We start from the raw sequence: 12651 nt of genomic DNA on the forward strand, positions 1-12651 counted from the left end.
TAGCAGCAATGTGTTCTTGTTTATTTTCGACAATGAGCCCATAACAGTCTGTTTCGATTTACCATTGGCTAACTGTAACCTTTAATGAACAGAAATATTGTTGAAGAAAAAAAAAAAATAAAAAAATCGGAAAATACGACACTTGGAGCTCAGTTGAAGTGATTGTCAGTACAATTGCATAAAGTGCATATGCACACAACATAAAGAAAGTTAAACTGAGTATAGTTTACATCACCAGGTCGGCCTTGGGGCTACATTCTTAGTGGTTTAGTCTGAAGATAGTTGCTGTTTATAAATAGATGGAGTAATGTATGCTAATTATTAGGATTCAGGGCCTTAAGGTGATGATGACCTTTACAATAAAATATAGTACAATGCTTTTAAATGGTAACTGTACCCAGTGCTCAGTGTTGTAGCATGTTGTTACAATGGAAATTGTGATGTTAAAAAAAAAAAAGTTATATACGGAAACACTGCATGTCTCTGCCCTTTGAAAGATAAATATGTTAAATACATTCTGTTGAAGTATTTTCAGAGAACAGCATTAACAGCCACGAAGCGCAATTTAAAAAAAAAAAAGACAAACTCTGGCCAGTATTGCACACTAGTTTTCAACCAGTTACCGTTTGACAAGTCAGCCGCTGAACTCTGCCAACACTGTAGCGGGAATATTACAACATCCACTTGTCAGTGGAGTGGTCCCATAGCTCCTTGCCTCAGTAGAAAGCAGGGTTTGTGTGCTCGATGACGCAGCGCCGGCAGTGGCGTCTCACAAACCGCAGAGCCTCTGGCGACACCTCACAGTCCTGCACGTTGAGAAGCTGCAGCTCGCAGCAGTTGGCCGCCAGAGCTTTGAGTCCTCGGCCTGTTACGCTCTCGCACGCCCTGAGACTCACGCGCCTCAGGCCTTGGCAATACATAGCCAGCTGCTCCAGTCCACTGTCTGACACCAGCGGGCACTTGCCCACATCCAGAGACTTGAGTTTAGGACAGCTCCTAGCCAGGTGGCCAAGACCGTGATCTGTCAGCCCCTCGCAACCCCTGGCATTCAGGTAGCGCAGTCTTGGGCAGTAGCGAGCCACATAACGCATGCCCACATCTGTAATGCGGGTGCAGTGGGCCACACTCAGGTAGCGCAGGCAGCCCTCCAGTCGGGCCACTTCACGGAGGCCAAAGTCCCCAACCAGGCGACAGTCACTGAGACTCAGCTCTTTTATCGAGGGGCAGTGGAGAGCCAGGTGGCGCAGGGCTTCATCTGTCAGTCTGGTGCAGCGGCGCAAATAGAGATGTGTGAGGCGAGGGCAGTGGTAAGCGATAGTTCGCAGGCCCTCATCCTCAAGGGAAAAGCAGTCGGTCATGTCCAGATAGTGAATGGAGATCTGCTGGCCGTGCAGAGGGGACAGCTGGAGTGAGGCCTCCTGGGTAAGGCTGATACACGTCACCTTAGAGCAGCCTGAAAGAGGGAGAAAAAAAAAAGAGGTTGTCAGCTCAAAAACATACTAGTTCAAAGTTGATTTTGCTTTTTAAAGGGTAAGGCCACATTTTTATCAGTCAGGTGCCCACATGAGCACTGACCTGGATTTTGCTTGCAGTAATCTCTCTTCCTTCTCATAATATTGGCTATTAAGAAACAGACAAAGCATCCAGTGGCGAGAGTGCGGCTGCATTTAAATGTTTATTCTCTTCAAAAGACAGCGTTTCTTATTTTATTAAAATACAATTATAGAGTCAGCTAGTCTTAAAGAGCAGCAACTAACCCGCTTGTAAATGTATCCTTAGGGACCACTTTACATTGAAGGGCTAAGGTCCTCTATGAGTGCCCACTTGAGGGAGCCAGAACAAAACCTGCAGTATTTGGTTACAGGCTGACAACTGAAAGCATGACATGTTTGCACGGCGAACTCCAAGAAAATCAACTCGAATACTGATGTCCCTACCCGTTACAAAGCCAGCTTGATTTCATTATTTTCACAAAGGCTATTTTTACAACAAAGGCCTCACATCCTGGTGGTAGTAGTGCAGATCTGTACAAGTCATTGTTATGTGTGTCACTTCCTTGATGAAAGCAGCAGACTGGCCCTGTCACACATGCTGAGGCTTCCAGCTTAAAGAAAGCCTTTCTTCTCACACATGGAAGTTTAAGGTTGGCAGCGCTGCTCTGCTAGTCTAATGATTTTAGCAGCTTTAGACGTAATGACTAACTGAGAACAACTGAACACTGAGAAGTTTTTTCTTAAGGCAAATCCACACGTGTGTGATGTAAGGTGCCAGCCACTATATATTGTGGTACGCCTGCCTTTAAGCCAACAGTCAAGGTAAGGCTTCCGATGCGTCTCAAAGAATATGACAATTGAGAGGATTGTCTTTTTACCTGAGAGGTTCAGGTGTTCCAGGTTGGGGCAGCGGGACACCACTTCAAACACAGCCTCATTGGAGATGTTATAACAGCCAGCGACCTCCAGGCGCCGCAGCTCTGGGCAGCACTGAGCCACCACGTGCAGCCCCCGGTCAGTGAGCCTCTTGCAGCCATTCACCACCACCGTCTCTAGAGTCAGACACACATTTGGGGTGTCCTGGCACAGCCGGTGAGTCAGGACCCTGATGGCACGGTCGGCATGGAGCAGCTCTCCCGTTAGTCGGATGGTGCTCCACAGCCTCGGGTCCCATGCCAGGTTGTACCAACGACGGCATACGCGTGCGCACCGGCACAGCTGATTGGTGGGGAGATGGGAAAAGATCTGCAGGAGGGTGTGATCAGGGAGGAGGTCAATGGGCGCGTGTGAGTGGGCTTTGGACTGGCGGGAACGAGTGTGGGTGCCGGGCTGAGGGTGGACCACGGCGACCGTCTCGGCGGGAGCAGAGGAGGAAGAGGAGGAGTTGGTCTCATGGCCGTTGCTGGAAAGGGCAGGTGAGGAGAGAGAGGAGGACTTAGACGGCAGGATCAGACCAGGGCTCGGGGTGCTCAAAGTCCTTGTGCTGGAGTCTAGACCTGAACAAAGGAAGAGCGAGACAAATTATTAAAATAGTGAAGAGAAACAATGAGGTCTGTGTCTGTAAATGCACGGTAAAACCCTATGTTTCCTGTTTTCAGATGAAAGGTCTCACGCATCTGAATCTGGGGCCCACTAGTTAATGTAATCCTGGATGACGTATGTGTGTGTGTGTGTATATATATATATATATATATATATTTTTTTTTTTTTTAAATTAATCTACACTGTGTCTGTCCTGAAAATGATGTGATTCCACACGACATCCACTGGGAAAATGTACAAAAAGCCAAACAAAATACATCGAGTACAGGCTTCATCATGCTGTTGCTATAGCCACACCAGCTTTTATCATCAGGAGTTTCCATGGATATAGTTATCATGTTTTGGGATGTTTGGGGAAAGAAAATATGTCACATTTATCTTCCAGGCGTCACGTGGCCTCTTCATCAGATGAACTCTGCAGCTTCAAAGCGAGCAGCTGAGGAGTTTGGTGCCGGGGCTGACACAGTATGGTTAGCCCTGTGTAAACACTGGGGGCCTCCCGACAGATGCGGGATGATTGCCGCCACGTCTAAAGATGCAGCTGTGCGAAGACATGGTGGTGGAATCCTATCGCTGTGGCGTGAGACGATGGAGCCTCGGCTTCATCATCGGCATCCCGGAGACGAGCCGCCACAGCAGAAACTGTTCTCTGTTGTCCTGTCCAAACTTTAGGAGTTCAGCTGGACCGATAGTAATCGGTAAAAGCAAGTAGTCGTAAGAATGATGTCAATGACTCTGCAGCTTTTCTGGAAAACCTTCACAACAGTGACATCAAAAAGACTGTGCATGATCCAGTAATAGTTATTTGATGGTAAGGGCAAGGCTAGAATTAATTTCCAGCGAGCTAGTCGATAATCACATGCTGGCTTCTGATTGTGTTGTGCTCCTTATTTCCAAGTATTATTTTGGTAATATGTTTGGTAATTTTATCATGTAATATTTGTTTTTGACTTCAAACTGCCTGAGACAACATTTGGGTCATTTTTAATGTAGTGGAACCATGTTTGTTAGCGGGCAAATGTAGACAAATGTTCAGCTGGTTCTGCACAGCGTGTGTTGACACCTGCATGACAAATGGACGGCGTCCTGTCTGTCACGTGGACTTGTGTGCAGAGAGAGCGAGATAGGCAAAGGCACCGTCCTACAGATCTGTATTCCAGGACCTTGGCTCAGTCCGCATCCCGGCTCTGCTCTGATGACATCCACAGGCTCTCCCTCTCGGGAACATGTCCTCGGATTCACGGCTACTTTCAAACAGCCTCTTGCGAGCCTTAAAGTTCTCACTTGCATCCAAATTTGAACAAAATCGAGAGAGCTACTGTCTGCAATGTATCACATGTTAAAAATCTGCTGCAGACGCCATTCAGCAGTAATGACGATGTTGGGATGTAATTGTTCTTGTGGGATATGGTTGACCTCAGTTTTGGGTTTATTGCATCACATTCTTGTGGGTGGTCTATCTATGAATGTGTAGGATTATTTGCTTGAGTTCAGCAGGCTTATCTTGGCCCCTGTTATTTTCAAAAGGAATTTGTTGAGAATAAGGAATTTTTTTGCTTAATACGAAGGATTTGTGGTCTGTGTTCAATATAAACATCTCATATATTTCAAATTTCACACACCTGTCCAAATATGTCACAACGATGGTGCTGCTGATTCTTGTGTTCAGTGCATAGTAAACATAGAAAGATTCCTCAGTTAATACCCGGTGTTTGGATTTCTCCAATATGGCTGGAGCCACACACAGAGCTGCACAAACAAGTGGAAATCAGTATATTTTTGGCTTCAATTTAGTCAAGAGAGCTCTTTGCAATTCCAATAAATCCAATCAACGCTACAAGTGCATGTTTTGGGGGCCGAGCGTTCACATCATGGAATCAAGCTTTTGTAACAGGTCCTGTTTTGCTAAAATCACAACAAGGGGCAGACGATCAGATTTTCCACAGATCCACTTGCAGGCGTGGCATGACACTTTTCTTGAGTCATTAGTTTTGATGGATGATCTCGTCTAACATGATGGATGAAGCATGCAGGAGACAAACTCATCTGCCACTGGCTAAGCATCCACTTTCCAATTGCATATAATTACATGTGTCATTGGTGAGGAGAGTCTTCCAAGCCGGAGAAACACAGTGCTACTAATTAGACTTCATCCATCCTTTTTAGACCGAGACACGCTTTCACAAGGCTGCTGGGGAAACTTAAATGAAGACAGCTTTACAGTTGCTTAGCTGCACTGGATTTTGGATAATAGCACCTGGATTACTTTAAGGAAGTCCATGTGTGTTCTAGTACTGAGAGGCATCTGTTTACTCCTTCCCAAAGGAACAACTTTTGACCCAAATATTCACTTTTCTTTTCGTATTTTCCACGCTCTATTAAGTAATAGCATCACGACCTTCCGAGCACCTTAAATGCGGTGGGTCTAATTCAGACACAATTCATCTGCATTCCACAGTTTCCCATATTCTCAAGACCTGGTTCCATCGCTAAAGAAGACGAGCACATTGTCTAACGGTCACTAATGCAAACAACAGACGTTACATAAATAAAGAGCGACGGAATTAAAGCATGCTGTAAATGGGATGTGAATGCAAAAATAACAAAAAACAGGTGACGCATTTCTGGTGGTGATGGTTGAAAGCTGCACATCTGGAACTAGAAAGCATCACGAGTGATCCCGCCAACTTAGGTAAGTTAGACTAATTTAGCAGCAACAACATAATGACATGAACGCAACGTAAGGTCAAACCGAGCTCTTCACAAAAGGCCAGATTGTGGACTTCAGGTTAGCATACTGGGGAAACCAGCATGTCCACATTCTAAGCATAAAGTAGTAAAGGCTACTGTAAGTCTTGGTTGCTGGTGAAAACTGTGCAAGTTAGCCAGCAGTGCTATGTTTTATCTCTGCATCACTGCAAACCCATCATTAACAGAACAAATACCATACAGCTGTTAAACTTCTCCTAAAGGCACTGAGGGGGCAGATGGTGGAAGACTCAGTTTGGTTCAGGAAATCAAAGAAGAAACACTGGAACATCTGGTTTTTACCCTGGACAAAGAACAACGATGCAGTGGTGAAATGAAAGAGAAACTCATGCATTCTGAATGTGCATATAGCCACAGCCAGGCATACTTGGCTGAAATCATTTGCCACTAATACCCAAATCTAAGCTGATGTACAGCAGTGCTGCAGCAGGATCTCATTAACATCAACTTGGGCTTACTTCTGAGACACATCTGCTTTGTGCTTTGATACCAGAAGTTTAATGTAAATCAATTGGGGTGATCACTGGAAAGACAAGATGCCTGCGTGATGAAGAGGCGCAGCTGGATGTTAAGAGTGATGTCGCCCTAATGACAAAAACCTGATGAATTAAAAAAAAAAAAAAAAAAAAAAAACTAATGCATGAAAACAGATTTGAGAGGAAGCAAAAGAAAATGGGGGCAAGAGGAAAGGAAGGAGGGAAGATAAATTGGCAGGAGAGCCTGCAGACTTTACCAGAGACAGAGACAAGTGCACAGGCAGGGTCAATCCAGACTTTGATGCAGTCTGGTCATAAAGTAAAGCTATAGGGATTCTACTCAGGATCTTGCAGTGCTGTGAAGCTCTGCTAAGACACTGTCTGGATCTTGTAGGATTATTACCGCTGCATCTGGCAGAGCAAACCGATCCATTACCTCAATGCCATTAACCCTGTGACATATTCCTGCTCTGCAAGCTTCGGGGCTCCTCCCTGCCAAAACCCAGTGGCGTGGAGTATGCTGGGCTATCGGAGATGAAAATCTTCTATTCCTAAGTCCGAAGATGAAATCCGAATAAACACAAGTGCAGCGAAGCGTTAAAATGAAAGTAAAAGATAATAAAATACAACCGGGGGGGGGGGGGGGGGGGGTAGCACAATTGATTTATTAGCACTAAATGGTTACATGCTCCAGTTTATTAAAGGGAAACATCAGACTGAGAGAGTCAACTCCTGGGGTAAAGAACATCTGGGTCTGTCTCGGGTTTTATTGAATACATGGAAGTTGATATTACTGTACAGTGTGGCGGCCGAGCTATCAGCAAAGCCTTCACTACAGGAAGGTCTTACGTCACTCCAAAACCTGAAAGACAATAGGGCCTCTGGTTCTTTTACAATGTGCACACTCGGACAGGAAACAGACTTCTTAGCTCCGCACAACCCCCACATCTCTGGACTGGAGCTATTCTCACAGTCACTCTGTCTCAGTCTTCATTTTTGAAGTTTCGGCTACGCGCACGCTAACCCTAACACAACACGACTAATTTCCTTAAGGGAGTTTTCTGCCTCTCAGCGGCTCTCTGTCTGTTCGAAAGACACAGACAGGTCTCCACCCTCCACCCTCGTCACTGTGTAAATCCTTAGCTGAGGAGGACAGCACACACTCATATGACCAAAAGCCAACTTTAAAGGCTAACTCACTCGTTCCAAAATGAATTTTTGTGTTCGCACACATTTTCCATAAAAGAAATGACAGACTCCAAAAACGCCATGCAAAACTGAACTGGCCTTTGGTAAAACACAGAAATTCCAGATTACGGGTTTTTGTACAGGTTGCTAAAACAAGATTTGGAGATGGGGCAACAGAATTTGAGTTTTCTTTTTTTTTTTTTTTCTTGTTGTTTTTATAGTGAATGATTTGCATGCTATGCCTTTCTGTACAGTTTATCCTTTTTGGCAGCGGTGAGGAAGGTTACAGAGTGTGGAGTGGCAGTGGAATTAAATGGATGAGGAGGGTAACTTTGGCCTACTGCGCATAACACTGGGTGGAAAACCAAGAACGGGCCCAAATGGCTGATTTGGTTATGATGAGGAGCAAATGTAATGATCTCATGTGGTAAAATCAACAGAACACGGGAAGTGCTGAAACTTTTGCGGTTACATTCGCCTGACAAAAAAAAAAAAAAAAAAGAGTTCACTTTGACTAGTTATTTTGTCTTGTGTAATGGATGTGCCTTCTTAGAGGCAAGAAAACTATTCAAAGGGTTTCGTTGCAACGCAGCAGCCACGCAGTCTGCAAAGCTTGTGATCGGTCCTGCACTATTTATCAATGCCTTGGTGTGGAATGAATGCCAACGTGCACCTGTCAATGGGCAAAGGGCGACATGCGACCTGGACAGGTGCAGCACCATTACAGAAGATCACGGTACTGTGCGGCCACTTTTAAGAGCACAGTTAAGAGGATTTAAGGTGGAAAAAAGCAAAGTCAGGCCGGGTTTAACAACAAAAACATGATTTATTATAGCTCGAATGGAATAGTAGCTGGCGTTTATTGTAGGTAAAGCATTCAATTGGAAGCAAGGCTTGGCTCTGTCAAAAGTTTAAAATTGACTTGTCAAATCACACCGCGTCAATTTAATATTTCAGTTTGTGTTTGGCTGGAGCAAACAAGATAAATCATTTCATTTGCAAACTTTAAAGATCCCGTGTTTCCCCCAGTTAGCAAACCTTATCAGGTCTGCTGTTTCCCTCTGCTTCCAGTCGATATATTATGGCCGCTGGATACTTCTCTAGTTGTTTTTGTGCCAAAACCTTGCACACGCCGCTTTTATTATTGCAACCATGAAGATGAAGATCTGCTGCATGCAAACGACTTCTGGACTTAAGAGGTGGAGTGGGGCCAACATCCCCCATTGATACATGATGAGAATGTTGATTGTTTTGCAGGTTATTTGTGAAATCCCCAAGGCACTGGATTAAAAAAGGATGAAACGTTTGTCCTGATTGTGGTGTAAGATAAAGAGATGGACCAGAGTCTGGACCAGAAAATTGACTGACTGACAGGTCTGCATTGCCATGTCGAGGGCCACGTTAGCAGAAAAGCAAAACAATGGTTAAAAGCTTGATTAAACGATTTACTTCTGTAAAACACAACTTATCCAAGCAGAAACTGCCTAGAGAGAAATTTTCCTCCCATTTTTGCACCATTAAAACTTCAGCCTCAACTCACACTTCTCGGCTTATGTAATGACACAAACCACAGAATGAAATAAGGGGAAGTCCAATGTGTCACTTCTGCTGGTCCACAACTGTGGTCACGTTGCCACATGAAAGCCCGAAGACCCAGGTGTGTCAAAGTAAAAACATCACTCGTGAGCCAAAACCTTTACAGGAAGCGAGCGTGCTTTTTCAGCCAGGTGGCCTCGTTCCCAACTCCTGTCAAACACGCTCCTGTAGTAGAACTGAAAAATGTGACCCTGTTGGACGAAATGGCAAATGCATTCATAACAACAGGACCAGCGCTTCCTCCCTGAGACAGTGAAATGGGAAGATCGAGTAGTAATCAGACAAGAGTTATGGGATGGAGAGCTCTGCCTGCTGAACGGCCTCACCTTCCCCTCCTCCTCCTTCTTTGGTAAACTGCTTTCACTTGTTTTCCCTTTTTCTTTTGCCGCCTTGTTCTGTGCTTTTTCGCTCAGATTTCCTGGCTCTGTGAGCGGTAGAAAGGAAAGGGGGGCGTGGGGGAGGGGGAGGGGCGAGGATAGCTGATGGAGAAAATCTGGGGGAAAAAAAAAAAAAATCATTGGCATGCGTTGCCTCTCTGTGTTCTTTCTCAAGACAATTTTCGACGAGAATTAGAAATAAACCGCAGCTATTTCTTTTTACAATCACAGTTAGCTCGATGAAAAAGCCTTAAAATAGGTTCAGACCGCTGCTTTGTGTCAACATGGTTTCCATCAGCACAGCCTGCAGCCTATGGGTATAAACTCTTTTTTAGGCTTTGAATATCTGTGCATAAAGTGGGAACACTGTTTCCTTTAAACGTCCATACGATCACCTGCCAAGCATCTCCAAAGACAAATGCTTCCTCGTCCAAACAAACTTCTGTGACAACTTTCAACAGACGTGGAGCTGCAGAACAAATGCGATAAGTTTCACAATTTATTGCTCCAAGTCTCTCGCTTAGCACTGCAGGGATAACTACAAATAAATGACTTAAAACTCGCATTGACAACACAACGGAGCAGCAAAAGCCTCTGTGCAGTAAGAAAACAGAAATGACAAATACAAACGCCTCGCTGCAGCCTAAAAAATCAACAGTGAAACTCTATATATCTGACTGAGTAAACACAAGTAAAGGGGTCATCAGCCTGCGAAGTTGCTTTACACATGAAGTGTGAGGGAGTTGCTGCCCTTGGGAGGGCAACAATATTAACATGGTGGAGACAGGCGTTTTGTGGAGGGGCTGTTTAGACTGGGGAGCTAACCCTCACACTGCCTTCAGGACAGCAGTAACATGCCTTCGTATATGGAGCCCATCTCATCTGCCTCCCGAGATAGTGGCTTTCTGTCCTGTTTTCCAGCACATTACTCCTTTGAGACCAGCCGGAAGGGAAATTTTCCAATAAAGTCACAAAAACAGTTGGCTACGGTGGAAAAGTTCAACTGCGATGGAATTGACTGACTTAAAGGATTTTATTATAAGTGACATTGCCGTGCATGTCTTTCTGTCTGCCAGTGATCCTGCACTGACAACGCGGGCCGGCACCACAGGAGGCTTCCTCAAAACCACACAGTTCTGTGCAGGAAACAAACAAAAAAAAGAGCCAACTATGGTGGAGCGAACATTACTGGTGGATTAATTTGTGACGTCATGGCCGTATTTCTAGTTTCTCGAGGTTTGCAGATACGTTTTAAGCCTTTCTCCTGGAAACGGTGTGTAAGGACATTGTTATCACTGTTTGTTTGGCAGACGGAGAGGAAGCCGGCGCGGTCATTGTTCCCGGCGTTCCCTGTGTCTGAGCTACCTTCCTGGTGCCGACCGCAGAGCGTGGCTGCTTTGGAGCCCAAGGATCACACAGGCTGAACATCTCAGCTTAGCTGCTGCCATGTCTGAGGCACATTCCTAAGCCACCCTGAGTTTGGCTGCACCAAATCAAACCCTTGAGGCCCAGACAGGGTCACAGTGTAACCCCCCACTGGGAGATACTCAATTCCATCCCACTGGAAGGATTTACTGTCCAGGACTGTGCCTTTCAGTCCGCAGCTAATAAGCAGCCCATGGGTCAGGCCCCCACAGTCCAGTCTGAATAATAAATGAAACCAGTTACAAAAACTGCCCGTCTTTGTCTGTTTTCAGGAGGAGACTGTATAATGTCCTTATGTTGATTTTGTAGGAATACCTGTTGGACCAGCTAGAAGGACAGGCAATGATCCATGACTTGGACCTTTTTGTTTTGATTCCTGTCTCCTCTCACTCAGCTCCACCCTGACTCCCAAGTCTCTGATTATCACACTTTCTCATTCTGTCACTGATCCCAGTTGTATATAAGGACTCTGCCTGCAGTCACTTGGTTACTGGGAAGTTGAGTCTCTGTGTCACGTACTCTTGTCTGTCTTCAGCTATGGAGTTTTTGCTTTGCCATTTTCACAATATTTTGCCGGTGGGAATTATTTTTAGATTTATTATCAACTTATTTTGGGATCATATCCAAGTTTTCAATGTCTGTGGTTTAAGACTTTGACTGTTTGTTCGTCAGCATTTGGACTTTTTTTTTCTTTGTTATTTAACTTCTTGTTAGCTGTCGGGGTTAGCTCCAGTTTTCTTAGGTTAAGTTAATCTGGTCAAATGAAGTTCTGGTTTCCACGTTACTTGGTCTCCTCTGGTTTGTCTGAATAAACTTTGAATCCTGTTCTTGGAACTGTCTCTGTGGTCGTTCGCTTGGTTCCTGAACCAGCATCGTTGCAGTGGCCTACTTTCTATTTCAATACTGATATTATGGCTGAAAAATTATTTCGTATTTTGTTTGACTGACTTTAAAGCCAAGAAAGTCTAGAATTCCAAGGTGAACAGAGCATCTTTCAAACTCGTCAGAGGACATAAGTTGATTTTAGAAAAATGAGACTTGTGGTGAAAAATCAGTCCAGTTTCCAGCCATTCATTCTCTGTGACTTGGGTTTGGATCTCACACATGAGACTTAAAAGCCAAACTAAGTATATTTTGAAAGAAGAAAAAAAAACCCAGCTGACTTTGTCCTGCAAATGAAGAGTAAAATCCATAAGCAATTTGAGCATTTTTGCTCAAATTAACAGTCTCGGCATGGATTTAATGTTTTTAAAACTTTTCCATGGCCCGTTATTGTCGATTAAAACAACCTTATTAACCCCAGAGGGAAATGGATTTGGGTTGTTACAGCTGCTTTCTGCTAAAAAAAAAAAAAAGTAAAGAAAGCAATACCCAGAAAAAACATACCAACCCAAAAGCGAATCTACAACTGTGTTGCACAAAATTGTTCCAGGTACAAACATTATTTCATTAGCGTTAAGCGAAGGCTGTAATTTAGGATGAAAATAAAATTAAAACACTGACGGAAACTGGTGTCTTTATTTTGCTCGACCACCTCCCTAAACACACTCGCAGAATCACATCACCGACTACCACTCAACGTCCCGTCATTTTTAGTACGGCGGCTAGATGTCGCCAATCAACCAATATCAATGATAAACCAACCATCCTCCTAGTAGGCAGAAAGTGGCCTACTGAATTATAAGTATGGGCTGGACAATAACAGATATCATCATCATCATCATTATTATTATTATTATTATACTACTAACTAAAATGACTTGTTTACATGGTCTTGTATGACCA

The 12651-nt window shown here is 44.3% G+C and overlaps 1 protein-coding gene across 16 annotated transcripts in view; it reads right to left on the reverse strand.

Moving 5' to 3' along the window:
• Positions 1 to 12651, reverse strand: part of LOC137104501 (F-box/LRR-repeat protein 7-like) — a 27168-nt gene continuing 14517 nt past the window's right edge. For all 16 annotated transcript variants that reach the window (XM_067485769.1, XM_067485764.1, XM_067485774.1 and 13 more), the window contains 2 exons: positions 2372 to 2989; positions 1 to 1453 (listed from right to left, as the gene is read on the reverse strand). In XM_067485769.1, the coding sequence (XP_067341870.1) occupies positions 717 to 1453; positions 2372 to 2989 (1355 nt within the window). In that variant the 3' untranslated portion in view covers positions 1 to 716. The remainder of the gene's footprint in view (positions 1454 to 2371; positions 2990 to 12651) is intronic.

The sequence above is a fragment of the Channa argus genome, chromosome 19 (assembly GCF_033026475.1).
Source record: "Channa argus isolate prfri chromosome 19, Channa argus male v1.0, whole genome shotgun sequence".
Lineage (NCBI taxonomy): Eukaryota > Metazoa > Chordata > Actinopteri > Anabantiformes > Channidae > Channa > Channa argus.